The following is a 13,721-nucleotide window of genomic DNA, read 5'->3' as shown; positions in this document are numbered from 1 at the left end:
CCAGGTGCAGAGGGAGGCTACTCCTGAGTCTAGAGGTAGCTACTCACTGTGTGACCTGGGGCAAAGCCTTTCCTGGTTCTGTGCCTCAGTCTCCCCGTATGTCAAATGTGGTAGTGGAGAGAGTGGGCCATAGCTGCCTTTCTCCTTGACCTCTGTAGTGAGTTTGTTTTTCCTTGGATCTCAGCCCTCTCATCATTCATGACCTTAAGTTCTGCCACCAGCCCTGGGGAAGGAGAGCAGAGGTGATGCCCCCATTCTGCAGATGGGTTCACAAAGGCCAGAGGGGACAATGATGAGTCCCAGGTCACATGGTGATTCAGAGTGAGGACTTGGGGCATTGTTTCACGCCTCTGCCCTGAAGGGCACCCCTCCCTTGGTCCCAGCAAGAGAGGGGGGTCCTGGCTCAGCTCTTTCTGGGCTCAGCTGGCCTTTAGCCCAGGCAGGGACTCTGGGCCTCTTCCCAGAGTGGAGCTCAATGTGCCCCTTGTCTGTCCACCCCCAGAAGCTGAGGACCCGGCCCCGTGCCTGGTGTTGGCAGAACCTCCATCTTGCTCTCAGCTGCAGGAGGACATGGCAGGGCAGGTAGGGCTAGAGCCAGCCTGAGGCAGCTGCTGGAAGTTGGAGGTGATGTAGGGGCCTCCCAAGAGGTCCTTGATCTGTCCATAACCCTGGCTTTGGGGCTGGTGTAGACTGAGCACCAGGTGAAGCCACTTATGCTGTCAAATCTCAGGCCTTACTGGGAGCTCAGGCAGAGCCCTGGCCAAAGGGGACCTAAGCATCTATGTGTGGGTGTGGGAGCTTGAGGAATCCTGGTGGAATTAGGTTGAAACCCTGTGCCACAGATCCAGTGCTCACCCAGGCCTGTGGGCTAGAAAGCAGGCCAGAGGACTGGAACTCAGGCAGCAGGCCCAGAGGCCCCACTGTCCCTCCTCTTTCCTTTCTAAATGCTCCCCTCACCCCCAAGGAGTCTCAGCTGAGGAGATTACTTCCTGTTCTCCTTGCTCTGAGTACACAACCCGAGGGAACGGATTGAAATAGCAACTGCAGCAGCAGGGATTTAGGGCAGACCAGAAAGAATCCCTCACTCAGTGCCGAGCCCCTTGGGGTCTCCAGTGTCCTAGGATCAGGGCCCAGATATTCTAGAGCCTAGCTTTTCAGATTTTTTTTTTTTTAGTCTGTGGAAGTTTTGTTTTGTTTTTGTTTTGTTTTTTAGAGTAAAATCTTATGCTCATACAGTCTTCAAAACTCTAGGAGGTGACTGTCAGGGTGGGTGGGCTGGGTCCCCAGATCCCCATCGGTCCTACCTCTTCTCTTCCACTCCGTGTTTGAAAACCAAGGGGTACATGAATCTTAAGTGGTCCTGTGGTGGCAGAGCTCCTCCCAAGGGCCCAGAAGCCCCCAGAGAAGTAGACTCACCTTCCTCTCCAGGCTCATCTCTAAGTGGGAAGTTTCTCCTGGAGTCTAACCCAGTGTTTCCCAAACTTGCCTTATTATAAGAATAACAGATTACTATACCCGTTCCCTATAGATTCTGGTTCAGGAGGCCTGAGGGAGGGCCTATCTGTATTTTAACAAGTTCCTCAGGTGACGCTTTTGACCAGGTGAGTATGGGGAGTATGGGCCTCACTTAAATCCCTGTTGCTATACCTGCATGCCTCTCCTCCTCCCGCCGTTTCCTGAACGCCCAGCACCCTTTCTTCAGAGGAGAGTGGGGTTACTGGGGGAAGCTGAGGTCCAAAGAGGGCAGGAAGGAAGTTCTTTGGAGGGACTGGTCTGTGTCCTTGGTGGCAGAGGCCACTAGGGGTGAGGTGGGGCAGAGAGGGCTGAGGGGAGAGCCAGAGCACAGCCCGTCACATTGCCCACCCTCCTGAGATTGGACAGGAAGCTTCTGGGAAATTGAGCTTGTTCTGATCCGTTTAAAAAAGGGTGTGTGTGTGGAGATGGCAGGGAAAATGGGTCTCCTCATTCTACAGAGGAGAAACAGACCCCGGGCAGGACAGAGGGGCGGGGGCTGGCCTGGGTGGAGTAGTGAGGAGTCCCAACGTGGACCCCACGAGGCCGCACAGTGAGTGGGGCTCCCCTTCCAGTGCTCTCCCCTGGAGGGCCCCGTGGCAGCCTCCTCACGAGTCCCTCCTCAAGGATGGGTGAGCGCTGGGGCCGGGGCCGGGTGTAGAGGGGAACCCCAGGCCCCCTCCTCCTTGCACCCCGCGCAGCCAGGGCTTTGGGCGCTCAGCGGTGGAGGAAGCCCCGCTCTCGGCCAGTCTCCCGGGTGGCGCTGCCCCTCTCAGCACCCTGGACAGCGCCTCCTCGGGGCCTCACTTTGGCTTCTCTGGGGCGGCCTCTGTTAATAACGCTGCACTTCTGTTGACTTCCTTGCCTCCCTACTTAACTCTCCCTCTAAAGTCAGCCCCCAGTCCAGATCTTTTCAGTCACCACTTGTCTCGCTCCTGGAGCCAGGGCAAGGGAACATGGAAAGAGGCAAGGTGGCTGGCTGCTGTAGGCCTGGGGTTTTGTTCCCTTCTCTCACCAGCGAGAGAGGAAGTGCCCTTGGAGGAGTCCTGGACCCTTCCCTAGTACCTGCCAAACTGGATCTTCCTCGGAGGGTTTTGATGAATTCTGAAGGGCACAACAGAGATATATAAGAGTTAACGGGGAAGGTAGGACTGGGGCACACCAGTGGCTGGGGCTCCAGGGAGAGGTGAGTGGTGCTGGCCTGAGCAAGGCAGTGCAGAGGCCACAGCCTGAACCCAGACTCCAGCTGAGAGGCCCTGGGAAGATCATCTGGGCCATCCTCTTGTCTTCAGGCAGGCTGCCTGCTGCTGGTTCTGCTGGGCTTTGGACCCCCAGCACCTGCTCTTTCTGATCCACCCCTTTCTCTCTCCATCCACTGCCAGGTCAAGTTGGGTCCCAAAAGCAGCCAGCACGGGGTAGAAGCCATGGCTGCCATGGATGAGGATAAGCTTCTATCTGCACTGCCTGGGGAAGATGGTGCCACCTGCGACCCCAGCCTGGAGGCTGAGGAGGAGCCTGGGGTCCAGAATGGAATGGCATCCAGTGAGGACCTGAACAGTGGCCACACCAGCCCAGGGCATGAGATGAGGGGCACCCTGGTGGTGCACACTGAGGGGCATACCAAGGGCCTGGACATGGCCCTGCACGGCCTCAGCCTTGGCCTCTCCCTCACCAATGGCCTAGCCCTGGGGCCAGACTCAAACATTCTGGAAGACTCTACAGAGTCCAGGCCCTGGAGGGCTGGTGGGCTGGCAGAGGGGGACGATGCCTCCAGGAGCCTCTGTCCAGACACTGAGGATCCTCCACTGGGGTAAGTGGGTGTCTCGGGATGGGGGGCTCACCACATTTGCTCCAATGCTGTGTGGGCTGGGCCTAGCCACTTACCCTTTCTGGTTCTTGTTTTTCCTCATACATGAAATGGGAATTTTATGTCCCTGTTTTGGGAGGATAGGGCCATAAGAGATAGGGCTGTTTCTTTTTAAAAATTTTTTTTCTCGTCCATTGTGGTTTATTATAGGATATTGAATATAGTTCCCTGTGCTATACAATAGGACCTTGTTGTTTACCCATTCTATATATAATAGTTTGCATCTGCTAATCCCAAACTCCCAATCCGTCCCTCCCCCAACTCCCCTTCCACCGTGGGTTGTTTCTATGTGGGGTTGGAGGGCCACACTCCCTCCATCCCAGGCTGGACATCAGAGTTCCAAAATGCCTTGATGTGGGAGGTCATCTGGCCTATCCCTCTGCTTCTTGGAGATGAGAATGTCCCAATTCTGCAACTCACCTCAAGAGAGTAGGCTTATGTGGATTAATCTTTGTCAGCTACTCCTCCCTGAGTGCCATCTGGGAGTTCGACCAGGAGCTCCTACTTATTGGAGTAAGTCCTACTTCCTGGAGTTACAGCCCCATTTCTGTTATCCTCAGCTGGAGGTGGAGAGGCCCGGCGTCTTAAAGGTGCCAGTTGGACAAGGAGGCGGGGATGGGGCAGGGGAATGTCTAGAAACCCCCAGTGTGGGCTGAGAAAAGAAAGCATATAGAAGGCTTACCGTGTACCACTGCAGGCACTGACCCGGGCAGACAAGGGGGTAGGAGGTGTGCGAGCATGTGTTTGTGGGGCATGCATGTGTGTGTATACTGGTGTGTGCACGGGGATGTGTGAGCATGTCAGTGTGTCTGGCCTGTGCATTTGAGTTGCACGTTTGGGTCTGCACGTGGATGTGTGGGGCTGAGTGTGCCTAGGTCTCCAAGGGCAGGAAAGTGAGTACGTGGGGTCAGACGCCAGTGTGTGCCGGGTGTGCCAAGAGAGAGTTTCCATCCGGGCCTATGGGGGGCGGGGCCTATGGGGGCGGGCCGGAGGCTGGGGCTTCTTGGAGCACGCTGCTTGTATTTAGATTGGTATAATTTTGGAGGATGGCTGAAGGTGGAGGCAGATGGAAGTTTGGAGATTAAGCTGATGGTCTTCAAGCCCCTGTCAAAACTACCCCTCAGGTTTGCTCAGGTACACGAGAGGGGGGTAGATATGGGGACCGTTCTTGGCTCTGACACGAGATGAGAGCCCCCAAGGGCAGGACTCTGTCTTCTTTTTCCAGGACCCAGCATGGGCCTGGCAGAGACAGCTGCTGGGCAGATTTTGGGTGTCTGCTCTGGCAGCCAGGGCAGTGGCCCTTCTCTTCCCTCCCCTCCTCCTGGAGGTCAGTAAAGGTAACTTCCATCCCAGCCCCCTGCTGGGCATCCTACCGCCTTTTCGGTTTCTGCCCTTTCCCCACTTCCTTCTCCAAATGAGGCTGCCATCTCAACTCCTGGTGGGACAGGGGTGGCCGATGGCCGTGGCCTCAGCTTTTCTCTCTCAGGTCAGTATTTCTCCAGGAAGCACTCAGGGATCAAACTTAGGCACTGGGGGTCCAAGGAGGGGTTTGAGGAGGTGGGGCACTTCCCAGTCCTCCAAATATGGCTCAGTCTCTGCTAAGCCCCAGGGACTAGGGGCTAAGCAGGGCATGGCTAGATCCTCAAGGTTACCAGGGGTGTGCTTCTTTGCAAATGGTGGGCCTTGGTTTATCTGAAATGGGCTGGGCTCAGCCTGCTTCTTTCTTTTTCTGTGTCTCTTGCTTTTGCTGTCTCTATGTTTCTCTCTCTCTCTCTCTCTCTCTGCGTGTATCTCTTTATCTCTGTTACTTTCTGTCTCTCTGTCTTTGTTTTTCGTGCTCTCTGTATCTCTTTTCTCTGTCTCTTTCTTATCTCTCTCTTATTTCTCTTCTTCTCTCTGTCTCTATTTTTATCTCTTTTAGTCCTCTTCCTTGCCTGTTTTTCCTGCTTACTTGTGCATCTCCCCAGTGGATAAGAGGCCTCGGTCCATCTATGTGTGATGCTCGATTTTAGGTGCTGGGGCTACATCAGTGAACAGACTATACAAAAATTCCTACTTTCATGGAGCTTATGGTCTAGTGAGGAGACAGATAATATGTCATATGTTGGAAGGCGACAAGTGCCTTGGAAAAAATAAAGCAAGAAAAAGGGGCTGGGGTGTTTGGGGGCAGGTCCTAGTTATAAATAGGGCAGTCAGGGTGAGAAAGGGATGCGAAAGGAAGACTTCAGCTTGAGGAAAGAGCACTCTGGGCAGAGGGAACTGCTGGTGCAAAGGCCTTTTTCGGGGGCAGCACAGGGCTCTGCAAGGGCTTAGGCAGTGTAGTGGGCTGTGGGGCTGATGGGCATCTGTCCATTCACCCAGTGCACCACTCAGCAGGGTTTAGAGGACCTACTGTGTGCTGGGTGCTTCCTGGCCTTGTGTGTGGGTGGGGGGAAACAGGTGTAAACAGGGGAACAAACAGAATACTACATGCTGAGAGGGGCTGGGAGGAAATGAAGAGGTACCCTGAGGGGCCAGTGTGTTGGGTGGTGTGGGCCTGCCTCCCGCAGTCTCTCTGAGGAGGTGACATTAAAGGCAAGCCCTGAGAGCTAGAATGTGGCAGCCAGGCTAAGAACCACCCAGGTTGTGGGGACAGCAAAATTATGACCCTGTGTGACACTAGCTGTGATGGGGAGCCTGAAGGAAGCAGCCCCCCACCCCCTTCCCAGGCCAGGCTGAGGGAGAGTCTCACATTCATTCATTTAGCTCAGTGATGCCCACTGTGGGCCAGGCACGGTGGGCAGGGGGGGCAGGACCACGCCTGTCCTTTCACTGCTGTGCCCTGGTACCCTTTCCAGCATCTGGCACCTAGTGCTCAACAAGGGCTGGCAGAAAGAACAAACAGGACACGATCCATGCCCATTCCCTGCCCCCAGGGAGCTCCCAGACATGGATTGGTGCCATCCTAGCACCTGTAAGGGGGACACCTGGCAGGATGGTGACTGGTCCTCGCATCCCACAGGCCAGGAGAACCAGATGTGCGGGACGGCTTCAGCGCCACATTTGAGAAGATTGTGGAGTCGGAGCTGCTGCGGAGCACACAGTACAGCAGCCTGGACTCCCTCGATGTGCTGAGCCTCACGGATGAGAGCGACAGCTGCGTCAGCTTCGAGGCCCCCCTCACGCCCCTCATCCAGCAGCGGGCCCGGGATAGCCCTGAGCCAGGGGCTGGCTTGGGCACTGGGGACATGGGGTCCGAGGGGAACATGGGGGCAGCTGGCGGTGATGGGGAGCTGGGCAGCCCCCTGCGGCGCTCCATCTCCGGCAGCCGCTCCGAGAATGTCCTGAGCCGCCTGTCTCTCACGGCCGTGCCCAATGGCTTCCATGAAGATGGACCCCCGGGCCCAGGCGGGGATGAGGAAGACGAGGAGGAAGACATGGACAAGTTGCTGAACTCGGCCAGGTGAGGCAGGGCCCAGGCTGGGAGCCAAGAGAACCATTGAGCAGATGGGGAAACTGAGACCCAGAGGAGGCAAAGCAAGTTAGGACATCCGGGGGTCTGGAGTGAACAGCCCTCTGCAAGGTCATCGTGCCCACCCTCTGCACCCCCAGCCTGAGGTTCCATTCTGCCCTTCCAGGCCTTTCTAGCCAAGGTGGAGTCAGGGAGCTGATCATCTAATGATATCCTTTGAGGACTTTTCTAAAAGTCTGACTTGATTCTGTCCCGATGCAGTGGAGCTTCTTTCCCTGGTCTGACCCCTGGATTTTCAGAGGCCTGGGGAGACCTTCCAGCCCCCAACCACGGCTTCTGACATCCTCCTCCCCAACCCCACCTTCCCTCTGCAGCGACCCCAGCCTGAAGGACGGCCTGTCGGACTCAGACTCAGAGCTGAGCAGCTCGGAGGGGCTGGAGCCTGGCAGCGCAGACCCACTGGCCAACGGGGGCCAGGGCATGAGTGAAGCTGCCCGCCGGCTGGCACGCCGCCTCTACCACCTGGAGGGCTTCCAGCGTTGCGATGTTGCCCGGCAGCTGGGCAAGAAGTGAGCTCATCTCCGCACCCCCACCCCAGGCAAACCCGGTGTCTTCCTCGGCCCAAGGCGGGGTGTGGGTGGCTGCTTTCAGGGGGGCCTGGTTCTGGGGGCTCCCAACAGTCCCCAAGAACTTTTCCTCCTGCCACTGACCTCATTCTGGGCCTTGCCCTAAATCTGTTTCCTTTCTGGGCTGCCTGGGCGAGGGCGCCCCCGGCTCTGAGGGAGGAGAGGTGTGGCAGGGCGGCCCCTTGGGGCTGGGGGAGTGGCATGTGGCATGTGGTTATGGGGCCGTGGTGGACGGTAGTGAGGACAGAGCAGCCGGGCAGGGGCTGGTGGGCCACCTAATGGGGCCAAGGAGGGAGGGGAACCTGGGCCTGGCTGGGACCTCGGGGGACCCAGGAGCTGGGGAAGGGGATCCTGGCCCTCATGAAGCCCCATTCACTGTGTGTCTGTTGGGACCAGCTGAAGGGGCGGGAGCCGCCAAAGCACAAGCCCCGGTCTTTGGACTTAGGGGAAGGGAACTAGCCAGGTTGAAGTCCTGAGGGGTAGGGGACAGTCAGCTGTGAAGTCAGCTGGTGTGTCCTGAGCAGGTCCGGCCAGCAGCATGTCCACCTGCCTTGTCCTTCTTGCCTGGCCATCCAAAGGACCCCCAACACCCACATAAGCCTTCAAGATGCACAGAAGCAGGCCGAGCCTCTGGAGAGAGCTGCTCCCAGGCTAAGAGAGGCAGCCCAGACTCTAGACCCCAAGTCAGAGCTGACTGGGGCTTAGGCCACAGGGAAGTCCTGAGGATCCCCCCTTCTCCCTCCCTCCTGACTCCTCCACCCTCCGTTGCCTCCAGGGCACTCCTGCCCTGGGCCTCCCCCAAAATTGCATCACCCACACCCTCACCTCTCCCACTGGGCTATAGTCCCCGAACCTAATGACATCCTCCTTCATTACGGTTGATCCCCACCCTCCCCTGTCTTTTCAACCACTCCCTCTACAAGAGTTTTCCCATCAGCATTTAATTGTGCTTAACTCTTTCCCATCTGAAACAAAAATCCTTCCTCAAATCGTACTTCCTCCCCCAGCCTCTTCACAGCCAAAATTCTATTTTCTGCTCTGGATGGCCTCTGTCCCCTCCCCTTCTGCACATTCAGTGCCTCCAGGTTGGCTTCTTCCCCTGGAGGGGCCCTTCACAAGCCCCTCTTACTAGAGTCAGTGGCGGCCTGGTGTCTTTGAATCTGGTGTCTGCTACTGGGCCTCAACTTTCTCCCCTTCAACAGCCTTGACACACCGGTCACTCCTTTCTTTTTCTTTTTTTTTTTTTTTTTCCTTTCTTGTGGTATGCGGGCCTCTCACTGTTGTGGCCTCTCCCGTTGCGGAGCACAGCCTCCGGACGCGCAGCCTCAGCGGCCATGGCTCACAGGCCCAGCCGCTCCGCGGCATGTGGGATCTTCCCGGACCTGGGCACGAACCGGCCGCCCCCGCATCGGCAGGCGGACTCTCAACCACTGCGCCACCAGGGAAGCCCCTTTCTTTTTCTTTAATTAAACTTTTTATTATGAAAATTTCAAGCATACACAAAGGCAGAGAAAGTAACATCTTAAACTTCCATGTACCCATCACTCAGCTTCAAAGTTATCAATATTTTTCTATTCTTGTTTGATCTATTTCCCCCACAGCTTCTTCCCCTCACATTTGCTAGAATATTTTAAAGCATATTTCAGACTCTCTATCATATGATCCATAAATATTTAGTATGTGTCTATAACTGACTAGGATATTTTTTTAGACAGTCATAATTCCATTATAATTTCTGACAAAGTTAACAAAACTTCCTTAGTATCTCTAACATTTGGTCTATGCTTAATTTTCTCTGGTTGTCTCAAAAATGTTTGTTCAAATCAGGACGCAAATAAGGTACATGCATTACATTTAGCCAATATGTCTCTTAGGCCTCTTGTAGCCAACAGCGGTTGCCAGTCCCCCTCCTTTTTGTAATGCCATGTATTTGTTGAAGAAACAGAGTCATTTGTCCGGAAGAACTTTCCACGTTTTGGATTTGGTGTCCTCATGGTGTTACTTCACCCGTTTCTGTAAACAGGAGGGAGAGCTCGGGGCTTGATTGGATTCAGGTGGAAATATGCTCTGCTTTTTGGCAAGAATTCATCACTCCAGTCTTGAAACACTCTCTTCCTTGGCCTCCAGGACAGCATACCCCTACCTCTCGGGCTGCTGTTTGTCTGTCTCCTTCTCTGGCTATCTATTCCCTCAGCTCACCCTGACAGGGGTTCTCCTCAGATCTCTGACCTGGATCTGCTGGCCTGTCTGTGCCCCCTCCTCTCACATGGGCTCGTCCCTCTTCCTACTGAGTTGTTAATCACCAGTTAAGGGCTGATGACTCTCACATGGGTGCTTCTAGCTCTACCTGTTGTCCTGGGCTCTGGGCATCACCCCAGGGGCCACCCTCTCTGTCATGCCCCACACCCACTCCATCCCTCTCCATGTCCTGTGGATTCTGCCACCCAAACATCCCTCCTCCTCACCCCTTCCATGTCTCTCGTGGACAGCTCCTACCCCCGTGGGCCTCCACTCCACAGGCAGTGTTCCAAATACAGATCTGGCCATCTCACTCACCCCTTCCCTGCTTCAAACTCTTCCAGATCAAGTCCCAGTCCTTGCCTCGGCCCTCAGGCCCGGTTCCCTGCCTCATCTCTTGCTGCCCCCATTCCTGCTCTCCAGCCCCAGCCACATGGCCCTGCTGGTAGCTTCTTGGACAGTTTCCCCTACTGCGGACACTTTGCATCATCTCACCTCCTACTCCCTTCACGTGGGTGGCTCTTCCTTTCCTGAAGGTATTGGATGAGACATCACCTCCTCTAGGAAGCTTTCCTGACTCCCCCACCTCCTGGCCCAAGGTTGAACTGTCAGAGCCCAACTGGCTAGCAAGGGAGACAGCAGAGGAGCGGGCAGGTCTGGGTGGGTGGGTCAGGGTCCCCAGGGGCCCACTGCCACGAACCCCCACTGTTTGCTGTGCCCTGCTTCTAATGGATAACCCCTGCTCTCCTGGCAGCAACGAGTTCAGCAGGCTGGTGGCCGGGGAGTACCTCAGCTTCTTTGACTTCTCAGGCCTGACTCTGGACCGAGCACTCAGGTCAGTGGGGCTGGGATGGGATAGTGCCCACAGGCGATACAGCCACACATCTGGATTCTCCTGCCAGCTCTACTGTAAACTTGCTGTGCAAGACCTTGGACAAGTCTCTTGACCCCTCTGGGGAGGTTGAGGGGAAGGGGTCATGAGAGCAGCAGCAATGCAGAGACTCAGTGAGTGCTGGCTCTGCGGTGGGTGCTGAAAATATGAAGGTGGGAATGCAGTCGTGACTCTTCAGGAGGGGAAAGGGCCAAAAGGCTTGCCTGTACTGAGCGCTTCCTGTCTGCAAGATGTACCCTTTACACACCCTGCTGACTGCATCTTAGCAACACCCCTGTAAGGTAGGCGGTATCATCCCATTTACTTGTGGAGAAACTGTGGGCCAGTTCCCCACAGTCACTGAGGGAGGAGATAGCCAAAATGGAATTTGCCCTCAGGTCCTGTTGGTGTTTGGACCTGGGGAGTGGCCCTCAGGAGGGGCAGGTGCAGACCCCAGGGAGCAGAGGGCGGGAATGGGAAGATGCAGCCCAGTGTCCAGCGGACCCGGCGGCAGGGCCAGCAGGGAGACCCTAGGCCAGAGCCCTCCTGGGGAGGGGCGGCGGTCTCTGAGCTGAGGGGTGGGTGGTCCCATGTATGTTAGATCTGTTCACCTCTTAATTGCCTCTCACACTTTTAAAAACTTTATTTTCCCTTCTTTTTTCTCTGTTTCAGTTGGGATATTTTCTATTGACCTGCTTCCAGTTCACTTACCCTTTCTCTGTGTGTCCTATGCTGTTAACCCCATTTACTGAGTTTTCACTTTCTATTGTTTTATTTTTCAGTTCTGGAAATTTCATTTTATTAAACATTTTTTTGGGTAGGTTTTAATTCTATGGGGGGAATTCTTCATCTTTTGATTTATTTTCTACTTACTTTCCCCATCTTTCCCTCTCTTTCTTTGAACATATTAGTCACAGTTATTTGAAAGTCCTTGTCTGCTTTTACCCCGATATCTGCATCATCTGTATCTGTTTCTATTGTTTCTCTCTTGGCTTTCCATCTTATATCCTATTTCTCTGTGTGCTTAGTAATTTTTCTATTAGATGCTGTACGTTTTGTATAGAATTACAGTGGCTCTAGATCATTATGTGTTCCTCCAGAGAGGGTTTACCTTGTCCCTTGCTAGGCAGTTAGAGGAGGGCAGGGAGGCGCAGTCCTAATCCATCCAGGGCCGAGCTGAGGAGAGGCAGCCCTGAAGTTTGGTAAGGCTCAGGGTTCACCCCGATCACAGGGTGAAGGCCGCAGGGCTTTCCACTGAGAGCATGGTGTGTTCACTGGGGCCTCTCCCTTTGGTTGGTTCTAAATCCTAATTTTGTCTCCTCGTTGTGGCGAGACTGTCAAAAAACCAAATCCCTCTACTTCTCAGAGAGGCCTTCCTACCCATCACATCTTTAGGTTTTGGTAGATATCTCACAGGGAGAACTGGCCACATGTTTACAGCCCCTCAAGTCTCCCGGTTTGTCTCTCCAGCTCCGTGAAGCCACTAATTGTTCTGCCTCTTGCCTGTGCCCGTGATTGGCAGTGTCCCCGGGGAGAAAGCAGCTGCAGATCAGCCCACCTCTCCCCAGTTCTCTCCTCTCCAGAATCTTGGTCCTATTGGTGTTTGTTGCATCAGCAGTTTTCTGATAGCTTAAGAGAGATGTATTTTGTCTGGCTTTTCTCATTGTTCTCAGTGGAAGTGTTGGTCGACTGCAAGCTACTCTATCCTGAGCTGAGTCTGAATTTTCACACTGGATGATCGGGTGGGGAAGGTGTTTGGTGGGTCGGGCTCGCAATCAGAGGCATGAGTGCTGGGTGGGAGGACCTTGTATATCCAGCCCAATAGATTGAGGCTTGACTCTGCAGGCCCTCGGAGCCCCAGAAGGTGTTGGGTGTGAAGCAGTATTCTGGGAGGCAGTGCTGGCAGCAGTGTGCTGGTGGCCTTTGATCCAGAGGCTTCTGAAGAGGGTCAGGTGGGAGAGGACGAGGCCTGAAGTTGGGCTGTGGGGCAGAGGAATGATTGGTGTGAGAAGCACAGAAGATACAGCAGACAGGCCCGTGGTTCCAAGATGCAGGGGAGAGGGTGGGCAGTAATGAGGCTGATCCCGAGGGCAGCCTGAGTTTAACCGGAGCTTGGTGAAGACCCCTGAGGAAGGGGTGTTTGGGCTGGGGAGCCGGAGCTGGGATGGATGACTCCCAGGTAGGATAGGCTACGGTTGGGATGGGGGATGGGTTTTAGAAAGTCCTAGTGGAGTATGAGGAGAAGAGGGAGGGGCCAGATGCAGGGAAGAGAACGGGGAACAGGAGAGGCAGGGAAAGGAGGAAGCCTAGATGGCGGATGGAGTGTTTTTATACAGCAGTTGATTGATCGGGATTGAATTAGAGAGTGGTCTGCAGTTTTGGATGCCTTGGGAAGCCTCCAAGGGTAAAGATTGGCCAGAATGGGGCTCACGGGTCCCAGGGTGCCTTAGAAGTGGCTTGAGAGAGGATAAAGCAAAGTGGGCATTACAGAAGCCAAGTGAACTGTGGCAAAATCAGGGACAAACTAGTCTCATGAGCCCAGGATGGATAGAGGCCCACAGTGTCTCAGCTTGCTGTTTCCCTTCCCAAGAAGGGGTGTGCCTATGCCCCAGGTGGGGGACCCCAGCCCCATCTCCCAGCCCCTCTGGTTTTGGCATACTCTGCCAGGGACTCCTGAGAGCTGGTGACCTTTGAATTTGGCCTTGAGAGGGACTCAGAGCTGCCCAGCAGAGGAGGCTCAGACTTGGGGTGGGGGGAGTGAGGGAGGCCAAGGTTGGGCCTGGGGCTCAGCTGGTAGCGCCTCAAGTGAGGAGTGGCTGAGGGAGAGCGGTCTGAGGAGCGGCGTGGATGGCCCAACCATGGAGGAGGGAGCCAGGAGTGGAGCAGATGCTGGCACTGAGGTGTTCGTCTGCCTTTGCTCTTCACAATCTGTCCCCTGCATCCTTCCAGAAGGGCCCTGGAGGGTGATGAGGGCTGAAACTCCACACTCCAGAGGCCTTTATGGGGGTCAGAGTGCCTCCCTGGGCCCAGATGCTGGGGCTCTGGGGCCTTAGCCCCCTTGGGCAGGTTTGGGTGCTGTGTGTGTGGGGGCGTCCTACCCTGAGTGAGGATTCAGACTGACTCAGGGGCTCTTGGAGGCCCTCAGCATCTTGCATT

General features: G+C 55.2%; 1 protein-coding gene across 1 annotated transcript in view; it reads left to right on the top strand.

The window, feature by feature from the left end:
* Window positions 1–549: 549 nt before the first annotated feature.
* The window catches only part of PSD2 (pleckstrin and Sec7 domain containing 2), a gene marked incomplete at its 3' end in the record, with an annotated part of 36,337 nt that continues 23,165 nt past the window's right edge, over window positions 550–13,721 (top strand). Inside the window, exons 1-5 of the mRNA XM_082835543.1 lie at window positions 550–582; window positions 2,895–3,322; window positions 6,381–6,821; window positions 7,205–7,399; window positions 10,449–10,529. Coding sequence (XP_082691669.1) covers window positions 571–582; window positions 2,895–3,322; window positions 6,381–6,821; window positions 7,205–7,399; window positions 10,449–10,529 — 1,157 coding nt within the window. The 5' untranslated portion in view covers window positions 550–570. The remainder of the gene's footprint in view (window positions 583–2,894; window positions 3,323–6,380; window positions 6,822–7,204; window positions 7,400–10,448; window positions 10,530–13,721) is intronic.

This window comes from Leucopleurus acutus, assembly GCF_964270905.1.
Source record: "Leucopleurus acutus genome assembly, chromosome: 3".
NCBI lineage: Eukaryota > Metazoa > Chordata > Mammalia > Artiodactyla > Delphinidae > Leucopleurus > Leucopleurus acutus.
Note: the sequence above shows the minus strand (reverse complement) of the source record. Positions and strands in the feature narration are given on the sequence as shown.